Below are 25,257 nucleotides of genomic sequence, written 5' to 3' on the forward strand. Positions count from 1 at the left end.
AGGCCAGAGTCAAGAGAGCTTTCAAGGCCACTCGCACCTTGATGATTATCATACTAATTATCTTGTTGGTATGGTGGGCCAATCTCGTCACCTGTGTCATTATCATTGTCCGAATAAGTGCCAAACAAAGAATGCACAATTTGGGATCATCCTGGTGGAGAAGGAATGTTGTGCGCAGGTTGTGGTTCGATAGAAACTAGGCGCAGCCTAGGCCAAGATCGTAGCGTGTCCGACTTGGAGTCGGAGAGCCCAATGAGCATCTCATCGTTCGGCGTCTGTGCACTGAGCAATGGTGTGGAGTCAAAAGCAGAGTCCATGAAGGCCCTGGTGGAGGTCCAAAGAAGGTGTAATAGGGTCCACCTGGCACGGAGGATGAACCCACTAACAGTATACAAAAGGGGGAGGGAAGAGAGCATCTTTGCTCTGTGGGGCCTGCTGGGAAAGCCAGAGGGAGTCGGAAGAGATCGGAAGTTTGAGCGTAGCCTCCCAAAACTCTTTGATCTACCTCGGTGTCGCAGACAGCAGCGGAAACTCAGGTTATGCCGGACTTGTTGATGGACCGTGTCCAACGTGGCCGAATCTGTGAGCAAGATTGAGAAGCATGGCTAAGCCCTTGTGCCTTCTCTACATTATGAGAATGTTGGGAAGGGGCGGAGTTCCAATTGGACTTTTTAAGTGTCTGCGTCGACTTAAGCTATGATGTGGAGCGCCATAATGATTGGCCTCTGGATCGACTCCGATGACTACTGGACCAGAATAGGACTGGGACTGACCCTTTGGCTGGCCCTGATCATGACTTGGGAGTCTTGTGGTGCTAGGCCACAGAATTTCGCCTCGTAGTCCCATATGTCTATTAGGTTCATCAAAGTGCAGTCAATGCAGGCCTTGGAGTTGGGGGAGAGTTTAAAACCTACATACACACAGTTATAGCTGCCCTAGAGTTGTAGTGAATTACGTTACATTACTGTGCCCCTAGTAGCACCCTATAAACCTCCGGGGGCTGGCGGAGGTGGAGCGCCCGCCCTTGCAACGAAGTGGGAGGTGGCGACCCGGTGCACGTCTGCACCGCCGCTAATTGAGGCCCCGGCTTGGGCCTATACGGGCGTCCCTGGCCATCACCCGCGAGACAGCGAGAAACCAGGCGGGAGCCGAGGGACGTGTCGGGCGGCCTGAACGGGGGCTTTGGGCCCCATACCTGAGGAGAGGCGATTGTGGCGGCAGGGAGCGATCTCCGCCGGGCATTACAGCGGCGCACTGCCCGGGACGAGGCCCCGGCTTTGGGCCTGGTGGCGGCAGCGAGGTGCGGCAGACTGGAGCAGCAGCGGCACAGCCAACGTAGTAGGCGGCGGACGGACTCGGCGGAAGCAGAGAGCAACAGGGGGCTCGCCGGGGGGCGCCCTTGCCCCCCCGCAGCACTGAGGTCCGACCCGACCAGAACACTCACAGGTAAGCCAGCGCGTCCCTGGGGCCCCGCGGCGACGGATTGAGGGCACTAGGCAGGCAGCAGGGGGCCCCGGGTGGTGCGGGTGAGGCCTAGCATAGGGTCCGGAATGCGGAGCACTGAACCCGGGGCCTAGAGGAGCGGAAACGGGGTCTGAGCGGATGGACCCCCGGCCACGTGGTTGCCCGGCCTCGGTTAGGAGGCGTGCTGAGGCTGCGGAGCAGAGGACCGGCCGGGTGCGGCACCGATGGGGTGACCTGGGCCCCGTGGCACTAGTGAGAAGAGGCTGGCCCCCCCGCCGGAGCATTGAAGGTGGGGTGGGGCCGGCGAAAGCAGGAACAGTGCCCCCAAGTACACGGCTTACTAGAGAGGCCCGGGGTGCCAAGAGACCACAGCGGCAGAGCGGGCCGGGCCGCGGTTCTCGGGGGTTGGAGTGATCGAGCCCCCGGTGAGGAATACTCGAGAAAATAGAGGATCTGGGAGCGGGGGTCGGTGAGCCCTGCGGAGAGGAGTGGCCCCGAGATATCGGTGGGGGAGGGTCGAAGGCCGCGGGGGCTCTGCTGGTGGCCTCGCGCTGGACGAGTGCAGTCGGGAGTGGACTTCCCCCCGGAACGGACCGAGCCACGGACCTGCGGCAGGAGGAGGTATGGCCAGCTCGAGCCGCAGAACCAACCGCACCATCACAGACATGCTCGCGAAACCCACTAGCAAGGGAGGGAAAGCGCAGACACCCCCCTCTACCCCAGCAGCCACAAGTTTGCAGCAGCAGGAAGAGCGGGAGGCTCCCATCACGCGCACCTTCCTGGAGACACTATTTAACACCCTTTGAGATGACTTCCAGGCTCTCAAGCAAGACCTTGCAGGGGAACAGCGGGAACTACGCCGAGACTTAGATGGCTTGTGAGAGAGGGTAGCGGCGGTGGAGGAGTCCGGCCACGCTCGCAGTGACGAGCTCACGCACTTGCAACAAGAGGTCCTCCGCCTTCAAGAGCAGCATGTAGGCCTCCAGGCACACGCGGAGGACCTGGAAAACCGCTCACGAAGAAATAACATTAGGGTCCGGAATGTGCCACAGGGTGCCGAGGGGAACAGTGTTGCTGGATACCTGCAGGCCCTCTTTCGTGCGGTGTTGGGGGAAGCGGAGCACTTTCCCGTTCGCATAGACCGTGCACACAGAGTGGGACTGCCGAGACGTGCACCGGCCCCCCCGCCCGACATACTGGCCTATCTCCCGGACTTCCCGTTGAAGGAACGGATTCTCCAAGAGGCCCGGCGGCAGCAACCTTTGCAATTCCGAGGAGTGACCGTGGCGCTGTATCACGACCTGTCCGCCATCACGCTGCAGAAGCGGCGCGAGTTCAAACCCGTGACCGCCTTTTTACGTGAGAAAGAAATACCATACTCCTGGGGCCAACCGTTCCGGATCATCTTTAAATGGCAAGGGAAGCTACACCAACTTCGCTCCCTCAAGGACACCTGCTCCCTTATGAACATGGACTTGCCGGATCCCTCGGACTCGGAGGATGACATGCAACATGGCTCTCAGGCAGGGTCGGAGCAGCGCGGTCAGGGTGACTGGCGGAAAGTCAGACGGAGACGCAGGCAGGGGGCCCGCTTGAAACCAGACCCTGAAACGATAGCTCAGGAACAGGCGGCAGCAGTACAGGAAGTGGAGCGAGATACCACTGTAGCCCCGTGAGCAGCATGAGAGGGCCACTGCTCACACCTCGCTTTGAAAAGGGGGGCGTCGGGGGGCCGGGAGTGGGCCGCCACTGTCACGTTTCCCATAGACCCTCTTCTACGGACCTGTGAGGCTTAACAGGACCGGGACTATGGTTCAGTTCACTTGGTTCCAAGTTGGGGTTCCCCAGAGGGAGGAAGACGGGGAGGGCAGTGGGGTGAGGGTGGGGGGAGGGCCCCCGGGATTTGTTGGTTCTGAAACAGGGGGGGCAGTTGTTTGGGGGGGGATGGGTGGGGACCATCTTGTCCGCTGGCGCCACGGGATGGCACTGAATGTTTATCTGTTAGGCCACCGACCCGCACTGACCATGAGCGAGTTCACGCCCTGCATCCAGGTTGATGTATCACTTGACCGTTCTTTCCCTAAATGCTAGGGGACTCAACAGCCCGAACAAGGGCAAGGCAATCCTCTCCTTCCTAGAGTGCTCACAAGCTGACATCTGTCTCCTGCAGGAGACGCACCTGCTGTCCAAAGATCACCATAGGTTTAGGTCCCGGGCTTTTCCCGAGCAGATGTTCTCGTACACCTCTAAGAAGGTGGCGGGAGTGGCCATATTGGTAGCGAGGTCCTTTAAGGGGAAGGTGCTGCAAAAGGAGGCGGAGATCAAGGGAAGGCTATTGCTCCACCGCTTCCAGGTGGCGGGGCAGACATTTCTAATTGGCTCTATATATGCGCCCAATGAGGGTCAGGAGAGGTTCCTACGCACGGCGCTGGATGAGGCCACGGCCAACACGCACCAACACTTGCTCCTGGGGGGAGACCTCAACCTACTCTTTCATAATGTCACTGACCGTTCCAGCCAGAGGGTGGGCAAGGTGGGAGCCTTGTCAGCGGAGGGGCACGCTCATCTCACTGATCTGGGACTGCTCGACTTGTGGAGACACTTTCACCCTCACAACACGACTTACACCCACTATTCCGCAGCCCACAAGACTTACGCGCGACTAGATTACCTGCTTTGCTCGACTCTCCTTGCTGCGCGCGTCCAAGGAGTAGGGATACTACTGGCCTCGCTCTCTGACCACTCCCCGATATCAGCAACTTTCTTGGTGCCTGATGCACCGAGCCCGCAACGACACTGGCGCTTGCAAGACGGCCTGCTGCAGAGCCCTTCCCTCGTGGGAAAGATTAAGACGGCCATCGAGCACTTTCTCCGGCACAATGCTAACGAGGACACTTCCAAGGCCACCCAATTGGTCGCGCTCAAAGCCGTCCTTCGTGGCGAATTTATCTCTCTGGCAGCGGCCAACAATAGGGAGCGCGCACAGAAGAGGGCTGACCTCTCACAGCGGGTCCGGGAGCTGGAGCAGTTACATCAGCGCACCGGAGCAGCCAGGGCGTGGCGCCAACTGTGCACAGAACGGAAGATGCTAGCGGCGTTAGACCAGGACGTCGCGGAATTTGCCGCGATACGCCTGAAGCATGCCTACTATACAGGGGGGGATGTGGGAAGCTGTTGGCGTGCAAACTGCGGGAACAAAGGCAACGCCGACATGTCTAGGCCCTCCAGTCCAATCAGGAGGATCTGATCACAGACAGCGCGGACATAGCGGCAGCCTTTGGGGCCTTTTACACCGACCTGTACGATGCAGACGACTTGAACTGGCAGCACGGCAGCGACTACCTTGACGGGGCAACTCTCCCGACTTTGACTGAGGCCCAGTCTCAATTCCTTGACAGACCCATCGGTCTGGAGGAGGTCATTTCCGCGATTTCCCGACTTAAACTAGGGAAGTCCCTGGGGCCCGATGGCTACTCGGCGGCTTTTTACAAAAAGTTCTGCCAGCAGGTGGCCCCCCTGCTACGGGACCTGTTCAACACCTTCGATAAGGCTGGGACTATCCCCCCCGAAATGCTGGAGGCGGCAATATCTGTGATCCCCAAGGACGGGAGAGACCCCTCTCGATGCAGCTCTTACAGACCCATTTCTCTGTTGAATGTGGATCTGAAGCTGTATACGGGTATTATCGCTGGCAGATTGGCACCGTATATGCAACAGCTGATCGATCCAGACCAGGCCGGCTTCATCCCTCAGCGGCAAACGAGCGACAACACCAGGCGCGTTCTCCATCTAATAGAGGCCGGTTCTCGCACGAGACCGGGATGTATGCTGCTCACCATCGACGCCGAGAAGGCATTTGATAGGGTGCACTGGCCCTATCTTGAGCAGACCCTTCAGAGATTCGGCTTTGGGGATACCACCCATACTCGAATCTTTAATTGCTACCGCCAGCCCACGGCGACAGTGAGGGTCAATGGACACACCTCGCCGCGCCTCCCGATCGGCAGGGGGACCAGACAGGGCTGCCCGGTCTCCCCTCTCCTGTTCGCGCTCTATATGGAGCCAATGGCACAAAGGGTCAGGCACCATCCTCTTATCCGGGGCATCCCCTTTGGGGGGGACACGCACAAGATCAGCCTGTACGCTGATGATGTTTTACTCTCCCTGATGGACCCTATGCAATCGCTACGGGCTCTATTGGTAGAGTTGCACTCCTTCGCGCAAGCGTCAGGCTTTAAAATCAACGTTGACAAGTCGGTGGCTCTGAGCGTGTCCCTACCCGCTGACATTCTGGCGGACGCCAAATCCGAATTCGACGTGCAGTGGACAGCGTCCACGGTTTCATACCTGGGGGTCCTCTTGGCACCTACGGTGCGGGGAACAGCCGACTCTAACTACGCCAAACTGGGCAGGCAAATCAGTGAGACGCTGCGAAAGTGGAACCGCCTCACTCTATCCTGGCTCGGGCGCGTGGTGGCAATTAAAATGACGCTATTGCCGCAGATTCTCTACATCTTTCAAACCCTCCCACTACGCCCACCAACGAGTTGGCTTCAGAAGACCCAGGCAGACCTGACGCGCTATGTCTGGAACGGGCGCCGTCTCCGCTTCAAGCAGCGAATAGCGTCTCTCACACCGGCGCACGGGGCGTGGGTGTCCCGGACCTCACCTTGTACTTCCAGGCGGCACAGCTACGCACACTGGTTGAGTGGTACCAACTTGAATCCAGCAAGCACTGGCTCTTTCAAGACCAGGCGGTGGCTGGCCGCCCCCTCCAGGGTGTACCCTTCCTGCCGAGGTGTCACAGACCCCCGAATCTTTACGCGTCATATATCACAAGTACAGTGATGAAAATCTGGGATCAGGTGGCGGTGCGGAATGAACTCACCTCATTCCCTTCCCCGCTGACGCCCATTTTTGGGAACCCCGATTTTACACCCGGCCTGGATCCGCAGGCATTCAAAGCATGGTGGGCCACCCCTGCAGGGAGGTGGGGCATATGTTTAACCTGGAGGGAGTCCTCTCCTTTCAGAAAGTGAGAGAAGATTACGGGATACAGGAGGCGGATCGGCTCCCCTACCTGCAGGTCCGGCATTGGGTCCTGCATCCGTCCGTTCGTCCGGGCGCGCAAAGATTCCTCACGCCTTTTGAAAAATGGCTTCTCACCCGCACGTCCGAGAAGAAACTGCTTTCCGACTTGTACCAACACCTACTCCTTACACACCTACCACCCAGGGAAGGCAAGATGGGAGGAGGACCTTGGGAGGCAACTCACACGGAAGGAATGGGAGGGAATCTATCATAGAGCCAGACACTCGGCTTACCAAACTGGCCTCACGGAGACCCTGGCGAAAGTAGCCATGTATTGGTACCACACCCCGGCACGCATACATAGACGGGACCCCAAGACAAGCGATCGCTGCTGGAGGGGGTGTGGGGAACGAGGCACACTTGAACACCTACTCTGGAGCTGTGAGAAGTTGCAGCAATACTGGTCCACCATCCTAGATCTCATAGACGCACATTTAGACACGCAACTCCCCCGATTCCCTGCATGTGCTACTGGGCCTGCCGAATACACTGATGTACCCCCTGAAATCCATGAGAGGAAGGTTGATTGCTATAGCGTTGGGTGCCGCGATACAAAATATAGTGGCACGCTGGAGAGACCCGCAACCCCCCATGCACCTTGGCTGGCTTCATAGGCTCTGGATGGTGTTGGGGATGGAGAAGCTGTCCCTGACTGCAGCGGGGCGGGGTGAGGAGTTCGCAGACATCTGGCGACCATTTCTGACGCTGCTCACTGGGGAATTTAGGGAATTGAGCTGCCCTCGCTACCTACGTCTATTGCATTTGGCAGATACTCCTATCCCGGAACCTCGGGCCAAGACTCGGGGGAACGCACTTTAAGGCGGGAGGGCGCGGGTACCACCTCACTAGATGAGCTGTATTAGTAGGGGTCAGGCCAGCATACTTTAGCGGACAAGAAGGGGGGTGGGGCACGGGACGGGGGGGGGGGGCTGTTGGGGTTTGTTGGGGTTTTTACCGTTTTGCACAGATTGATACGGCATACGACTCATGCTCCATTAGTCTGACGCGGCCGGCCCGGCAGGGTTGTAGGCGGCTTGCTGTGTTACTTTATACCGAACAATACTGATGCCAGCCAAGAATTTCGTTACAACTGTGAATGTGTGACCGGTGCCTTAGCATGCATGGGCCGGAGTTTTTTGTTGCTCTGAATAAAAACATTTAATACTAAATATGCCCATCCCACTCACCTCTAAATTCTTTGACACGCTGCGAGGTGTGCTCATTAGACTGGTCTGGGCGGTAGGGCAGCCGCACGTCAGTTGGCAGATATTAAAGATGCCGTATCAACGTGGTGGACTCGGAGGCCCTAACATTTATCTGTACTTTCTAGCTGCACAAGCAACCTATGCCTATTGCTGGTACCACCCAACACCCATCTGCAGTATTTTTGACCAGATTGGACCCAGGCTAGGCCCCATCCATTTGATTTTCTACGGGGGTTTCCTTGTTTAATAACACATTATATATGTTTTTGTATTTGATGTGACAACAGTATTGTCTACTTATTGTAACATATACATAAAAAAAAGTTTTAATGATGGAAAAAATTAATTGTTATAAAATATATGAAGAAATTAAATAAATAATGATAATTATATTATGCTAGTGTTACTGAAATAATTTAATTGACTATTGAGCCCATAAATGTCAAGTCAGAGAATTTATATAGCGCACTACATACCCAGAGGGTCTCAAGGCGCTAAGAAAGGGGAGGAGGATTACTTGTCAAATATCCACGTTTTAAGTTGCTTTCTGAATGCTAGGTGGTTCTGGGTAAGGCGAAGGTAAGCGGGGAGTGAGTTCCATGTTTTAGCAGCCAGGTATGAGAAGGATCTGCCTCCCATGGTGGTCTTGTTGATGCGAGGTACCGTGGCGAGGGCTTGGCTGGAAGAACGTAGTTGGCGGGAGGGGGTGTAGAAGGACAGTCGAGAGTTGAGGCATTCTGGTCCGATGTCGTAGAGTGATTTGTGTGCGTGGGTTAGCAGTCGGAAAGTGATCCTCTTATTGACGGGTAGCCAATGGAGGTCTTTAAGGTGACCAGAGATGTGTTCGTTGCGTGGGATGTCTAATATGATCCTGGCTGAGGCGTTTTGGATTCGTTGGAGTTTCTTCTGGAGTTTAGCGGTAGTGCCTGCGTAGAGGGTGTTTCCGTAGTCCAGTCGGCTCGTGACCAGAGCATGGGTGACTGTTTTCCTTGTTTCGGTGGGGATCCAGCGAAATGTTTTTCTGAGCATGCGAAGAATGTTGAAGCAGGAAGAGGATACGGCGCTGACTTGTCTGTTCATTGAGAGTGAAGAATCCAGGATGACGCCTAGGTTTCGTGCGTGGTCAGTCGGGATGGGTGCTTTTCCGAGGGCTTCCGGCCACCAGGAGTCGTCCCATGCAGAGGGGGATGTACCTAAGATGAGGACTTCTGTTTTATCTGAGTTCAGTTTCAGACGGCTTTGTTTCATCCATTCGGCAACTTCTTTCATTCCTTCGTGTAGGTTAGTTTTGGCGGTGTTGGGGTCATTGGTGAGAGAAAGGATTAGTTGAGTGTCATCCGCGTAAGAGATGATGTTGAGGTTGTGTTGGCGGGCGATGGTCGCGAGGGGGCTCATGTATACGTTGAAGAGGGTGGGGCTGAGTGAGGATCCTTGTGGTACGCCACAGATGACTTCAGTGGCCTCGGACTTGAATGGTGGAAGGCGGACTCTCTGGGTTCTTCCGGAGAGGAACGAGGTGATCCATTCAAGTGCTTTTCCTTGGATTCCGATGTTATTGAGGCGTTGTAAAAGGGTGCTGTGGCAGACTGTGTCGAATGCTGCAGAGAGGTCGAGGAGGATGAGGGCTACTGTGTCTCCATTGTCCAGTAGAGTTCGAATGTCGTCTGTTGCTGCGATGAGGGCGGTCTCAGTGCTGTGTTTTGCTCGGAAGCCGGATTGTGAGGAGTCGAGGGATTTGTTGGCTTCGAGGAAGGCGGCGAGCTGGTTGTTGACAGCTTTCTCGATGACTTTGGCCGGGAATGGAAGGAGCGAGATGGGGCGGTAATTTTTTAGTTCGGTGGGGTCCGCTGTGGGTTTTTTCAGAAGGGCGGTGAGTTCAGCGTGTTTCCAGTCTTCCGGGAAGGTGGCGGAGTTGAAGGAGCAGTTGATGACGTCTCGGAGGTGCGGTGCTATGACGGAGTCTGCTTTGTTGAAGATGTGGTGAGGACATGGGTCTGTGGGGGATCCTGAGTGGATGGAGTTCATCAGGCGGATTGTGTCCTCAGTGGAGATTGGGTTCCAGTCGTTAAGGGTGTTCACGGGGGGAGAATGTTCAGCAAATGGTAGGGTGGGTTGGTTTCCGGGTTGGTTGTCGAAGCTGTTGTGGATGTCTGCAATCTTGTTGTGGAAGAATGAGGCTAGGGAGTCGCAGAGGGCTTGAGAGGGGGTGATGTCGTTGGAGTTGGCCGAGGGATTGGAAAATTCCTTGACGATGTTGAAAAGTTCCTTGCTGTTGTGGGCGTTGTTGTCAAGTCGATCCTTGAATGCTGTTTTCTTGGCCTTTCGGATTAGTTGGTGGTGAGTGCGGGTGGCGTTTTTGAAGGCGTCCTTGGTGCTAGTAGTTGGGTCTTTTTTCCAGGCCTTTTCAAGGGAGCGGCAGAGTTTCTTGGACTTCTTAAGATCATCGTTGAACCATGAGGCCTTTTTGCTGCCAGGTTTGCTTTGACGTTTTTTCAGTGGTGCTAAGGTGTCGGCGGTGTTGGTGTTAGACGGACCGGGAGGGTCGGCCGAGTTTACGGGGAGAGGTCTCCAGGGAGAGCCGACTCCAACGACTGTACAGATAAGTAACTTCCCCCCCACAGACGGACACCACACAAGATTGAAGGTTAACGAGATTTTATATGCAATTCTTAGGTTACGTTGATATCATACAAGGAGGTCTGGACTCAGGGGTCCCCTCGGTTCTGATCTCTGGATGAGGAAAAGGGTAGCGGGACAGTCTTAGTTACCAATGAGTTCAATAGCTCTCAATCCTCGAGCTCGGCGTGTTTGCTGATCGGGCCGTGGAGGAGCCAAGCAGGTCCCGAGAGGGATGAAGGATGGTCGACGGGCCGTGGAGAAGCCAAGCAGGTCCCGAGATGGATGAAGGATGGTCGACGGGCCGTGGAGAAGCCAAGCAGGTCCCGATGCAGATGACGGTTACAACGGTCCGCGGCCTCGCCAGCAGATCCGGACGACGGTGAAGGATGAAGGTTACGACGGCTGTGGCAGCGCCAACAGGCAGGATGATGGTGCACAGGACAGGGCTACGGCAGCGCCAGTAGGCCGTCCAGGATGAGTTCTTCTTTCGTCTCTCGACTCCAAGATACAACTGCCTTCCTGCTCTGGAGCTGCCCCAGTTATAGGGCTGGCGTGCTTTGATGTCCGGACCCTCGCACTTGGAGGTCGGGAGGTCCGGGATGAGGGAGTCCAGACACCCAGCAGGGGGGTGGAGCCAGCGCCCGGGGAGGCGATGGGCGAGCGGCACTGGCCGGGGGAGAACCATCGACACCTCTTTCTCCCATTGACTGGCCAAGTAGCTCGCTCACCTCCTGGGTGGAGGGTGGTGCCGGAATGTCTGAGGCCGGGCTAGGCCCAGGGGTGAGGTCGATCGGGGGCCAGGCGGCCTCGTGGCGAAGTGTCCAAGATGGCGGCCCTGGCTGGGCGCATGGGTCGGCAGTGGATCGGACCCACGAGGTTATCATACTCGAGGGCAGGTGTCCCTGAGGGGACGTAGGACGTGCAATGGTGGGGTGTGGTGCTTGTGTGACTGGCTCGGGCTTGGTCGAGCCGGGGGAGAGCGGCCCGTCATGTGGCCTGTCCAACATGCGTCCCCCCCAGCTGAAGGCGGGGAGAGTTACCCATCCTCTTGGGGACTCTCTTCGTCGAGGCGGAAAAACCGGGACAGGCCATCCGCGTTGGCGTGGTTGGATCCAGGCCGGTGTTCAACGGTAAAGTCCATACCTTGCAAGGAGATGGACCAGCGTAGCAGTTTCGGGTTTTCCCCCCGCATATGCATCAACCACTGCAGGGGTCGGTGGTCAGTCTGCACCCGAAAGTGGGTGCCAAAAAGGTAGGGTCGGAGCTTCTTGAGGGCCCATACCACAGCGAAGGCTTCCCTCTCTATGGTGCTCCAGCGTTGTTCCCGTGGTAGGAGTCTCCGGCTGATGAAGGCCACCGGTTGATCAAGGCCTTCGGTGTTCACCTGGGACAGGACCGCCCCAATGCCCTGGTCGGAGGCGTCCGTCTGGACGACGAACTCCCGGCTGTAGTCTGGGGCCTGGAGCACAGGAGCGGAACACATGGCGGCCTTTAGCTGTTCGAAGGCCGCTTGACACTCTGGGGTCCAGTTCACCTTCTTGGGCTGATTTTTTGACGTGAGTTCGGTGAGGGGCCCCACGATGGTACCATAGTCTTTCACGAACCTTCGGTAGTAGCCCGTGAGGCCCAGGAAGGCTCGCACCTCAGTTTGAGTGACAGGGGGTTGCCAGTTCTGGATGGCGGCAATTTTCAGTTGTAGAGGGGCCACTAGACCGCTTCCCACCTGGTGTCCGAGGTAGGTCACTGACCCTTGTCCGATTTGACATTTGCTGGCCTTGATCGTGAGGCCAGCTCGCTGAAGGGCCTGCAACACTGCTTGGAGGTGGTGGAGGTGCTCGGTCCAGTGGTGGCTGTACACAGCGATGTCGTCCAGGTAGGCGGCGCTGAACTCTTCGAGCCCCGCCAGGACCTGATTGACGAGCCGTTGGAAAGTCGCTGGGGCATTTTTCATGCCGAAGGGCATGACCGTGAAATGATAGTGGCCATCGGGGGTGGAGAAGGCAGAACGTTCTTGTGCTCGGGGTGTGAGGCCGATCTGCCAATAGCCTGCCGTTAGATCGAAGATGCTGAGGTAGCGGGCAGCGCCCATTCGGTCGACCAGTTCATCTGCCCGGGGGATGGGGTGTGCGTCCGTTCTGGTGACTTCGTTCAGGCCCCGGTAGTCGACACAGAACCGGAGTTCGGGTGTGGTTCCGGGGGCGGCTGCTTTGGGGACCAGTACGACCGGGCTGGCCCATGGACTGTCGGAGGGCTCGATGACCCCGAGCGTGAGCATCTTAGTTACTTCCGCCTGGATGCAGGCCCGTACCCGATCAGGTACGCGGTAGGCCCGGTGGCGGATAGGAGGGCTGTCTCCGGTGTCTACATCGTGCACACACCAGGAAGTGACACCTGGGGTGAGGGAGAACAGGCTGGCAAATCGGACTAGGAGGGCTTGGCACTCTTGGCGTTGTTCCTGGGTGAGGGTTTCCGAGAGTCGGACCCCATCCACGGAGCCGTCTTGCTCCTGGGTCCGCAAAAGGTCAGGGAGAGGCTCGGAGTCGTCTTCAACCCCGTTGTCTGTGGCCATCAAGAGGCTGAGTTCTGTTCGTGCAAAGTGGGGTTTCAGTCTGTTGGTGTGGAGGACTCGGAGCGGATTCCGGGCGGACTCCATATCGATCAGATAGGTGGCAGGACCCTTGCGCTCGATTACCTTGAAGGGTCCCGTCCATTTGTCTTGGAGAGCGCACGGTTCTGTGGGGGACATTACCCAGACCTGTTGCCCCGGCTCGAATTCAATAGATGAGGCGTTCTGGTCATACCATTTCTTCATGTCCTCTTGACTGGCCTCTAGGTTGGCTTTTGCTAGGTCTCGGAACCGCTGGGACTGGTTGCGGAGGGTGAGGAGGTACCGGAAGACATCTGGAGGACTCTTGGCCGGAGGCATCTCCCAGCCTTCTTTGATCAGGCTGAGTGGCCCCCGTACTGGGTGCCCATAGAGCAGCTCGAATGGGCTGAAGCCTAGGGACTTCTGTGGGACCTCCCGGTAGGCGAAGAGGAGGCACGGCAGCAGCACGTCCCACTGGCGACGGAGGGGTTCTTCCAATCCCCCGATCATCCCTTTTAGTGTGCGATTGAACCGCTCAACAAGTCCGTTTCCTTGGGGGTGATAGGGGGTCGTGAAGCGGTAGGTGACCCCACACTGTTGCCAGAGGGACTTCATATATTTGGAAATAAAGTTCGTGCCTCTGTCACTGACGACTTCTCGGGGGAACCCCACACGGGAGAAGATCCCCATCAGGGCCCTGCCGACCACTGGGGCTGTGACGGTCCGGAGAGGAATAGCCTCAGGGTAGCGGGTGGCGTGGTCCACTAGTACTAGGATGAAGCGATGGCCTTGTCTTGTACGTGGGTCTAGGGGTCCCACAATGTCTATTCCGACCCTCTCAAATGGGGTCGTGACCACGGGAAAGGGTTGCAGGGGGGCCTTTAACTTGCGGCCGCTCTTCCCACTGGCTTGGCACGTGGGGCAAGATCGGCAATGCTGGTGCACATCGTTTCTCATTTTTGGCCAGAAGAAGTGGGTCACTAGGCGGCTGTAGGTTTTATCTTGTCCCAGGTGCCCTGCCAGGGGGACATCGTGGGCCAGATTTAGCAGGAAGTCTCTAAAGCGGAGTGGCACCACTAGTACTCGGTTGGCCCCCAGCTCGGCGATTCGTTGCTCGCTGTACAATAGGTCATTGTCCCAGTAGACCCAATGAGTTCCGGAGGTATCCCCTGCGCTTTGGGCGAGCGCTTGTTGTCGGAGTCCCTCAAGGGAGGGACAGGTCTTCTGCTCCTGACGAAATTGTTCTTGTGTGGGTCCCCCTTCTTGAGCCCACTGGTCAAGATTAGCAAGGTCGGAAGGTTGAGCAAGTTCGAGGGGGATGCCCTGGTCGGGGGTCTCGGCGGGGGCGACCGGAGGCGCCGGCCATTCTGGTTCTTCCGGGTGATTGTTGGCACGGACGGCCATGGACCGGGTGGTGACGCACGCCCAGTCTGGGACGCCCAACATCCCCAAGTGTGCTTTTCGCTCCACGGCTGCCCACGGGGAGCTTTCCAGGTCATTTCCGAGGAGGCAGTCCACGGGGGCGTCGTCTCGGACCGTTACCCTTAACATGCCGGAGACCCCTCCCCACTCAAAGGGGACGCGGGCCATCCGACACAGACTCTCCGAGTTGTCGGCTGATCGCACAGGGCAGAGAATGTTCGGTAGATATTGTTCTGGGGTCACCAGATGACAGCGGACGGCTGTCACACTGGCCCCGGTGTCTCGAAGGGCTTCGGCCCGTTGTCCATTGATGCTCACCCATTGGCTGTACTTCTGGGTGTTAGCGGGTAGGGGGACCCGCGGGACCATGTCTCTGCCCCCTAAGCACGCGAGAGTCATGGCGGCTGGCTCCCACTCTTGATACTCTTGCTCGTCTGTTTCTTGTTCCTCGGAGATCTGTTCTTCCCCTAGTGCCGCGGCGGCCACCTGGCGGGGTCTTGGACTCTGATACTGCGGGCAGCTTGGGTCGTTTGCATAGTGGCCGACTCGTTGGCATCGGTGACATGTAACATTGGCTCTGTATCCCGGTCGCGCCGGGGTGCTGCCCCGGTTGGCCGGGGGGGTGGTGCTGGCAGTGGGGGCGGCCGGAGTGATGTCTCTTCCTCGTCCTTGGCCCCCTCCTCCTCCTCTGGATCGGTGGTGACCATTGTTGTTCCTGTTCTGCTCGTAGGACCCATTCCGGCCCACTCGGGTGATCTCCCACCGGTCAGCTTCAGCTGCGAGCTGCCGGGGATCGGTTAACTTGCTGTCGAGGAGGTGTTGGCGTAGTTCAATGAAGCAATTGTTGGACAGATGCTCCCATACCATCAGATTGAACAACTGCTCGTAGGTCGTGACGTTGTTCCCTCTGATCCAGCCTTCGAAGGCTCGGCTAAAGTACGTTACATAGTCCACCCAAGTGGTACCTGGAATGCGTGTGCAGTCTCGGAACCTCTGCCGGTACATCTCGGGCGTGAGGCCATAGCGAGTGAGGAGGGCCGCTTTCATATGGTCGTAGGAGGTCATCTGGTGGTCTGGGAGCTGTAACAGAGTATCGCGGCCCTCATTGAGGAATTTGCCCCATAGGCCGGCTCCCCAGTCGGCTCTATCGATCCGGTGCGCAGTCATCGCGATTTCATATGCCTTAAACCATTGCTGGATGTCGTCTTCTCGAAAATATTCTCGGACCACATCCTTGGGGATGTGCACTTTTTTGTCCGTGGTCCCTGGGGTGGACGGTCTGTCGGGCACCCCTAACTCTTTATTCTGTTTGCGCAGGTTGATCTCGGCTAGGTTCCGCTCGTGCTCGTACGTTAGTCTTTTCTCCTCGAGCTCCCTTTGCCTCTGTTTTTCCTCTCTTTCTTCTCGGAGGCGAAGGTGCTCTAAGTTTATTTTTTGCTCGGCCAATTTGAGTTCTATGTCCATCTTGAGTCGGGCCATTTCGAGTTCGTGTAGTCGGCCTTTTTCTCTTTCTTGGATCTCGTCTTGCGAGAGACCCGTTCTTTGCTCTTCAGGGGCCGTGTTGGTCTTTTTCGCGGTGTTTTGCTCAGGGGCTTCGACATCCCCGGTCTCTGCCCAAGATTCTAGGGCATGCTTAAAATCGTCCTTGGTACTTAGTCCGGTGGTAGCGATACCTAGTTCGATGCAGAACTGCTTTAGTTCACGATGGCTGTATTCCTCTAGTTTTTCCATTTGGAACCTCTCAGTTGCTCCGCTCTCTTTAGTCGACATTGTTGTTCGTTGTGGGGTGAGCTACTCTCTGTACGTTATGCGGTGATTCGGATCGCGCCGCTGGCCACCAATGTTAGACGGACCGGGAGGGTCGGCCGAGTTTACGGGGAGAGGTCTCCAGGGAGAGCCGACTCCAACGACTGTACAGATAAGTAACTTCCCCCCCACAGACGGACACCACACAAGATTGAAGGTTAACGAGATTTTATATGCAATTCTTAGGTTACGTTGATATCATACAAGGAGGTCTGGACTCAGGGGTCCCCTCGGTTCTGATCTCTGGATGAGGAAAAGGGTAGCGGGACAGTCTTAGTTACCAATGAGTTCAATAGCTCTCAATCCTCGAGCTCGGCGTGTTTGCTGATCGGGCCGTGGAGGAGCCAAGCAGGTCCCGAGAGGGATGAAGGATGGTCGACGGGCCGTGGAGAAGCCAAGCAGGTCCCGAGATGGATGAAGGATGGTCGACGGGCCGTGGAGAAGCCAAGCAGGTCCCGATGCAGATGACGGTTACAACGGTCCGCGGCCTCGCCAGCAGATCCGGACGACGGTGAAGGATGAAGGTTACGACGGCTGTGGCAGCGCCAACAGGCAGGATGATGGTGCACAGGACAGGGCTACGGCAGCGCCAGTAGGCCGTCCAGGATGAGTTCTTCTTTCGTCTCTCGACTCCAAGATACAACTGCCTTCCTGCTCTGGAGCTGCCCCAGTTATAGGGCTGGCGTGCTTTGATGTCCGGACCCTCGCACTTGGAGGTCGGGAGGTCCGGGATGAGGGAGTCCAGACACCCAGCAGGGGGGTGGAGCCAGCGCCCGGGGAGGCGATGGGCGAGCGGCACTGGCCGGGGGAGAACCATCGACACCTCTTTCTCCCATTGACTGGCCAAGTAGCTCGCTCACCTCCTGGGTGGAGGGTGGTGCCGGAATGTCTGAGGCCGGGCTAGGCCCAGGGGTGAGGTCGATCGGGGGCCAGGCGGCCTCGTGGCGAAGTGTCCAAGATGGCGGCCCTGGCTGGGCGCATGGGTCGGCAGTGGATCGGACCCACGAGGTTATCATACTCGAGGGCAGGTGTCCCTGAGGGGACGTAGGACGTGCAATGGTGGGGTGTGGTGCTTGTGTGACTGGCTCGGGCTTGGTCGAGCCGGGGGAGAGCGGCCCGTCATGTGGCCTGTCCAACAGTTGGATAACCATAGGGTGAGGTTGGCGGCGGCTTCGTTTGCGTTAGAAGAGTGGGCTGGGGCGTTTAGAAGGAGCGAGGCGGAGATCTGGTCCGTGGTGATTTTGTTCCAGTTTCTTTGCAGAGTTGGTTGGAGGTGGTTGGTGGGTTTCGGCTTGTTGTAGGTGAAGTGAACGCAGCTGTGGTCAGTCCAGAGGAGGTCCGTAGTGTGGCTGAAGGAGACATGATTGCTGGAGGTGAAGATGGGGTCGAGTGTGTGACCTGCGATGTGGGTGGGGGAAGTGACTAGTTGTTTAAGTCCGAGGTTGGCGAGGTTGTCTAAGAGGGTGGCGGTGTTGCGGTCGTTGATCTTTTCGAGGTGAAAGTTGAGGTCTCCCAGAAGGATGTCGTCTTTGGAGGGGAGCGCGTGTGGGGTGATGAAGTCCGTGATGTCTTCACTGAATTTTGCGCCGGGTCCTGGTGGTCTGTAGAGGAGGGTGCCTCTGAGTGTGGTCTTGGGGTCGATGTGGATCTGGAAGTGAAGGTGTTCGGAGTTAGCGAGGTTGGCGTCAGAGCTGGTTGAGATGCGGATTGATTTCTTATGGACGATAGCGATTCCTCCTCCTGTGTGGTCGGTGCGGTCCTTGCGTGTGATCTTATAGTCTTCAGGGATGGCAATGGTGATGTCTGGGGCGGAGGAAGCGTTCATCCAAGTTTCTGTTAGGAAGGCGACGTCTGGAGAGATGGGGTCTAGTAGATTCCAAAGGTCAATGGCGTGTCTGTGGACCGATCGGGTGTTGAGAAGGATGCACTGTAGGTGGTTGGGGTCGAGAGTCTGTGGTGTGATCGTAGCGGAGATGTTGTCGGTGCCGCTGAATTTGCAAGAGTAGCAGGAGAAAGGTCCATGGGTGTGTCAAGGAGCGGCTTGGAAACAGTTGGGGGCGCGACCGGGGTTAGGGGCTAGGAGGGTGGCGGCATCGTAGGTAATGCGGGAGGGCTGGGGAGCGCGAGGGGCAGGGGGTCTGGCGCTGGGCGCGGTCCAGGCGCGGACGGGCGTAGACGGGCTTACCTTTGGCGCACCTTCGGCGCGGGTTGGGCGCGGTCGCTGCGCGTGAACGCTGCGCGCGGGAAGAACTGTCATATATGGATAGTGGAGGGGGAGGGGCGAAGGCGTCTCAGCTGGGAGGCGGGGCGGGCTCCAGAGGGCGACCACAACAATCAAAATGGAGGCGGAGGGGTCAGCAGAGCGGAGCGCTTGTGGGGAAACGCGCAATACTAGTTAAATAAGCAATAGCGCTTAAAAAATGTAAAACGAGTCAAGCGGCAAGCAGGGCAGACTGCAGGAAACAATTATGAGGCAGTGAATAAAGTAAATGAGGAGCAACGATACCACGAGTCACCAGCGAAGCAGGGGAGCGACCACTCCGCTCGAGAGCAAAGCGAGTCACAGCGCGATTCAGGTAACGGAGCGCTGTATGTGCTTAGTGGGAGGGCGTCTCAGCTGGGAGGCGGGGCGGGCTCCAGAGGGCGACCACAACAATCAAAATGGAGGCGGAGGGGTCAGCAGAGCAGAGCGCTTGTGGGGAAACGCGCAATACTAGTTAAATAAGCAATAGCGCTTAAAAAATGTAAAACGAGTCAAGCGGCAAGCAGGGCAGACTGCAGGAAACAATTATGAGGCAGTGAATAAAGTAAATGAGGAGCAACGATACCACGAGTCACCAGCGAAGCAGGGGAGCGACCACTCCGCTCGAGAGCAAAGCGAGTCACAGCGCGATTCAGGTAACGGAGCGCTGTATGTGCTTAGTGGGAGGGCGTCTCAGCTGGGAGGCGGGGCGGGCTCCAGAGGGCGACCACAACAATCAAAATGGAGGCGGAGGGGTCAGCAGAGCGGAGCGCTTGTGGGGAAACGCGCAATACTAGTTAAATAAGCAATAGCGCTTAAAAAATGTAAAACGAGTCAAGCGGCAAGCAGGGCAGACTGCAGGAAACAATTATGAGGCAGTGAATAAAGTAAATGAGGAGCAACGATACCACGAGTCACCAGCGAAGCAGGGGAGCGACCACTCCGCTCGAGAGCAAAGCGAGTCACAGCGCGATTCAGGTAACGGAGCGCTGTATGTGCTTAGTGGGAGGGCGTCTCAGCTGGGAGGCGGGGCGGGCTCCAGAGGGCGACCACAACAATCAAAATGGAGGCGGAGGGGTCAGCAGAGCGGAGCGCTTGTGGGGAAACGCGCAATACTAGTTAAATAAGCAATAGCGCTTAAAAAATGTAAAACGAGTCAAGCGGCAAGCAGGGCAGACTGCAGGAAACAATTATGAGGCAGTGAATAAAGTAAATGAGGAGCAACGATACCACGAGTCACCAGCGAAGCAGGGGAGCGACCACTCCGCTCGAGAGCAAAGCGATTCAGTTGTTATGATAATAGAAATATAGGCCCTGAGGGAGCGTTCTCATTGTATGTTAGGCCCTACTCACTCTCCACCCTTATACCGCACGGAGTGCCTAAAGTACCCTCTGAAATACAAATACTCCATTCAACATTCTGGGCCTGGACACAAATTTGCTTATACCTTTGTTTCGACCTCTTATACTCCCCACACATACCACTGCACGACAACCCATTGCTCTCTCCAACCATGGAAGCTCTGACTAAGAGAACGCTATCCCAGTGTAGGCTACACACGCTCAGACAATTTTTTCAAAACACTCAAATAAGATCTACCCATGACTTAACAGGCGAACAGGAGGTAACATAAATGGACAAGTTTCTAAAACACAGAACATGCAATGCATTGACAGCTGCACTCATTACATCCACAACAGTGCCAATGAGCTTCCCGCCGCTTCACTCGTTATTACCTCTCCCTCTGGCACCCATCTGGTTTCCAGGCTCTACCGTCTGGCTAGAATACACAGACCACAAGCAGACACTGGAGCGTGAACTGCTTGGAAAAACTTCTTGGGCCACCCCCTGCCCGATAAAACATTGACCTATTTTTGTGAACAGATCAGGTACGTCTCACTTAACCATCGTCACAAGTTACTACATTTTAAGTATATACACAGAGCGTACATCACACCCAAACTATTGGCTAAGATCGACCCCACCAAGCCTCACATTTGCCCTAGATGTGCTGCGGAGGCTGCTAACTTCTCCCACATTGCAAAAAACACAGTTGATGGACAGAATGTAGAACAATGGCATACATTCACCCCAGTACAAGGATCTGGGCCTAAAACCATCGTTTTTTTGCACTCCACACCACCCTGGGTTAGACACTGGCTATATGCAAATCAGCTCTGACCCTGTGCCTCATGGGAACAGTCCAGTCCGAACTACCAAGCCATGTCTTTCCCAGACCGGAATCAAGCATCCAAGGACCGGTTTCTGGCTATCAGTCTTCTTCAGCCTGGATAGCTTGACTCCAGTGGTGTGGAGAGCCTGGGACTCACGTCTGAGTATACCCAGCACACTCAGGGTGAAAATTGCAAAAAACACAGTTGACCAAGCCATGTCTTTCCCAGACCGGAATCAAGCATCCAAGGACCGGTTTCTGGCTAATCATGCTCGATTCCGGTCTGGGAAAGACATGGCTTGGTAGTTCGGACTGGACTGTTCCCATGAGGCACAGGGTCAGAGCTGATTTGTATATAGCCAGTGTCTAACCCAGGGTGGTGTGGAGTGCAAAAAAATGATGGATTTAGGTCCAGATCCTTGTACTGGGGTGAATGTATGACATTGTACTACATTCTGTCCATCAACTGTGTTTTTTGAAATTTTCACCCCGAGTGTGCTGGGTATAATCAGACGTGAGTCCCAGGCTCTCCACACCACTGGAGTCAAGCTATCCAGGCTGATGAAGGCTGATAGCCAGAAACCGGTCCTTGGATGCTTGATTCCGGTCTGGGAAAGACATGGCTTGGTAGTTCGGACTGGACTGTTCCCAAGAGGCACAGGGTCAGAGCGGATTTGCATATAGCCAGTGTCTAACCCAGGGTGGCGTGGAGTGCAAGAAAATGATGGATTTAGGCCCAGATCCTTGTACGGGGGTGAATGTATGACATTGTTCTACATTCTGTCCATCAACTGTGTTTTTTGCAACTTCTCCCACATGGCATGGACCTGTGCACCAGTGCTAGCGTACTGAACCGAAATCTTCCGCTACCACGCGGAGATGATTGAGACTGACTTGACACTGTCCCCATTAATGGCGGTACTGGGTTATGTGAAACCCCTTCAGCCGGTGAGCGTATTTTTTCAGCTATCGCCTTGCTCCTAGCCAAACGACAGATCTCTAGGCACTGGTGCAGTCCTGTGCTCCCAGCCATTAAATTCTGACTGAAGGAACTAATATATTGCGACACTACTAGCGACATATACGCCTCTATGCAACCGCCAACTTCTAGACCCAAAAACATATGGCAACCACTTGGTTCCTATCTGCTTGTACACCCAGAAGAGACGGCTTGAATGTTACTTTCAGTATGTTACGGAAGATAAATCACATTGTGTGCCCTGCGCTTTGATGCCATACCTGGAATTTAACTGAATGGCGCTGGTACTAATATTGATTCAATTTGCCTTTGACTGTCATTTGCTCATCTGAACGATGCCGCCTACTACTGGACAATATATCCCTGTATGTTCCATCAGTTCTGCAATTCACTGGCCTTTAATGTTTCTCTCGAAAATGCAACAAATAAAGCTTTAACAAAGAAAAGGAGGGAGATGACAGAGTGATTTAAGAGTGAGAAACCAGTTTTTATGACCCTCAGAGGACAGGTGTCATTAGGGGATTTGTAGAAAATAGCAAAGACCTGTACACGTTGGTGAAATGGTACTGAGAATCTAAAAACAAAATATTTAACATTTGCATCTTGAAAGTGTGTTCTATTAAACAGAAATGTATTAGTTATATGTACCTAAGTTCAGAAATATGCTTCTAAACACCTGTTATGTTATGCGATTTACAGAGCGCATGGCTGTCCCAGCAAAGGGACGTCCCAGCGCTAAAGAACAGGGAGAGAGATGAATGAGATGATAAAGCCACTGAAATAACCACTCCTTTACTGCCTTTCTGAGCACCAAGAGATTGGGAATGTTCCTGATAGGGAGAGGCATCGAGTTCCACAAAACAGGAGCTAACATCTTGAAAGAACAGCCTCCGGCTTTGGCTCCACGGAAATTAGGCACCGCATCAGATGTAAATTCGCAGAGCACGGGAGGAAACATAGTGGTGGCCAAGGTTTCTGAGAATCGCAGGGCTGGAGCCAGTCAAAACTTTATGAGTAGCACTAAGTGCTGTGAACCTGACTCTTAGCTCCACGGGAAGCCAGTGGAGTCGGCGAAGCACCCCTGTGACAGAGCTATACTTAGGCAGTGCAAGTAAGGTGCGAGCTGTCGCATTCATGGTGCATTGGAGCCTATTGGTGGCGGATTTGTTAGCACCTAACAAAAGGCTGCTACAGTCTTCTAACCTAGCCGGGATCGTGGCTTGCACCACCAGCTGCCGAGTGTGAGGGTCAAACAGACCCAAGATGGATTTAAGTCTGCGCAAAATACCGAAGCAGGTCCTTGCCACAGACTTAGCATGCTCCTCAAACGAGAGCGCAGTATCCAGCTGTTACCACGGGTTTGGGCGTGGGGGAATTTTCCCAACCTGCTCCCCTCAGCTTCTTGTTGGACTTCCATCAATGAGAACAGTGAGCTGCTGCCTGCGGATGGTGATGGTCCTTGTGAGGTGACCGTTGCTCCTCGGGATCCTGCTTTGTCTTAGCAGGAATGTTTAAAGAGCACTGACTGTTCACTGTCATCAACCCTGAGGGCAACAACCCTACCTGCAGTATTCTATTGCAGCGAGAAAGCAACCATGTCCGGGCTGAACAGGACAGGCTCCACTTAAACTGCAACCTCCAACCCCCCCGTCCCCCCCGTCCCCGCCAACACCACCACAACTGAGACAGCGGACAGCTGCACCGACTAGAGAGGGTGCAGCCATTGGTTATGAAGATGTAAAGTCAGGCTTCAAACTCAGAGTGGGCACCTGTGATGCTCCCATTGTCACTTCCACGCACCTTTGTTTCTTCAGCACAGAATCCCACAAAGCCTGCTCCAGTGGGAGGTAGTTCAGCAAAATCTGTGGGGATAAGAAAAAGTTCACAAGAGGATCATTTGTTGAATTAATAAGAAACAGTTGTTAAAGAGTCATGGTTTTGGAGTACAGAGTGAATAAGAGGTAGGCAAAGAGAAGCACAATTTTCGATCTGCCCCCATCTGCAAAGCCTGTCCAAGCACAGCCCGGGCTATTAGACCAGCAGCCAGCCCCCGTCTGGGGCGAGGGGCAAGACCCAGAAGTCTTTATTAAGTCACAAAAATACACTGCCAGGACACTTACTCAGAGTTATCATGTGAAGAGACATACATGGCCTACAACTTTCATCACCCTATAAACTCCCCGTTAAGCAGGAAAGACTCAGGAGCCAAGCATGGACCCCTTTAGTGAACCAGGAGTCCCGCCGTCTGGCAGACACACTCAGAGGGCAGCCCACTCACGCAAACGGGCAAAACGGCAGCAGACCAGCCGACTGTCAGACACCCTCAGAGAGCAGTCCACTCAGAGCAGACTGGCAAAATGGCATCAGGCCAGCCAACTGGCAGACACCCTCCGAGGGTAGTCCACTCAAAGCAAACTGGCATCAGGCCAGACAACTGGCAGACACCGTCAGAGGGCAGTCCACTCACAGCAAACTGGTAAAATGGAAGCAGACCAGCCAACTGGCAGACACCCTCCGAGGGCAGTCCACTCACAGCAAACTGGCATCAGGCCAGACAACTGGCAGACACCCTCCGAGGGTAGTCCACTCACGCAAACGGCAGCAGACCAGCCGACTGTCAGACACCCTCAGAGGGCAGTCCACACAGAGCAAACTGGCAAAATGCCAGCAGACCAGCAACTGGCAGACACCCTCAGAAAGCAGTCCACTCAGAGCAAACTGGCAAAATGGCATCAGGCCAGCCAACTGGCAGACACCCTCCGAGGACAGTCCACTCACCGCAAACTGGCAAAATGGCATCAGGCCAGCCAACTGGCAGACACCCTCAGAGGGCAGTCCACTCAGAGCAAACTGGCAAAATGACATCAGGCCAGACAAGTGGAAGACACTCTCAGAGGGCACTCCACTCACAGCAAACTGGTAACATGGAAGCAGACCAGCCAACTGGAAGACACCCTCCGAGGGCAGTCCACTCACAGCAAACTGGCAATACGGCAGAAGACCCGCTGACTGGCAGACACCCTCAGAGGGCAGTCCACTCACGCAAACGGGCAACACTGCATCAGACGGTATACACCTGTTACAACGCAACTTTTACAACTACCTACTGTTACAACGCAACTTTTACAACGCATACCATTACAACGCATTGCGCTGGGGGGCGCTCTAGGATAGGGAATAAGTATAATTTACTATCCAACACCTTCCCTAGTGTCCACGGGGACTGGAGTTAGAATAGTAAATTATACTTACCACTATCCAGCACCTCAAAGCGCTATGCGTTGTAATGGTATGCGTTGTAATGGTCGCGTTGTAACAGTAGGTAGTCGTAATGGTATGCGTTGTAACATGGTACATCCCATCAGACCCACCGACTGGCAGACACCTTCAGAGCACAGTCCACTTACTGCAAACTGGGCAACACTGCAGTGCAGCAGACCAGCCAACTGGCAGACACCCTCCGAGAGCAGTCCACTCACAGCAAACTGGCAATACGGCAGAAGACCCGCTGACTGGCAGAAACCCTCAGAGGGCAGTCCACTCACAGCAAACTGGCAACACTGCAGCAGACCAGCGACTGTCAGACACCCTCAGAGCACAGTCCACTCACAGCAACTGGTAACACTGCAGCAGACCTGCAGACCATCAGACACCCTAAGTGAGACTAG

General features: G+C 55.5%; 1 protein-coding gene across 2 annotated transcripts in view; it reads right to left on the reverse strand.

The window, feature by feature from the left end:
• TBC1D13 (TBC1 domain family member 13) overlaps nucleotides 1–25,257 on the reverse strand; it is a 219,662-nt gene that overhangs the window by 170,369 nt on the left and 24,036 nt on the right. The window contains exon 4 of one of the 2 annotated variants that reach the window (XM_086924885.1): nucleotides 23,390–23,451. In XM_086924885.1, the coding sequence (XP_086781011.1) occupies nucleotides 23,390–23,451 (62 nt within the window). Of the gene's footprint in view, nucleotides 1–23,358; nucleotides 23,452–25,257 lie in introns of both variants that reach the window. The other variant, XM_086924886.1, reaches the window with a different exon arrangement.

The sequence above is a fragment of the Lissotriton vulgaris genome, chromosome 5, assembly GCF_964263255.1.
Source record: "Lissotriton vulgaris chromosome 5, aLisVul1.2, whole genome shotgun sequence".
Classification (NCBI taxonomy): domain Eukaryota; kingdom Metazoa; phylum Chordata; class Amphibia; order Caudata; family Salamandridae; genus Lissotriton; species Lissotriton vulgaris.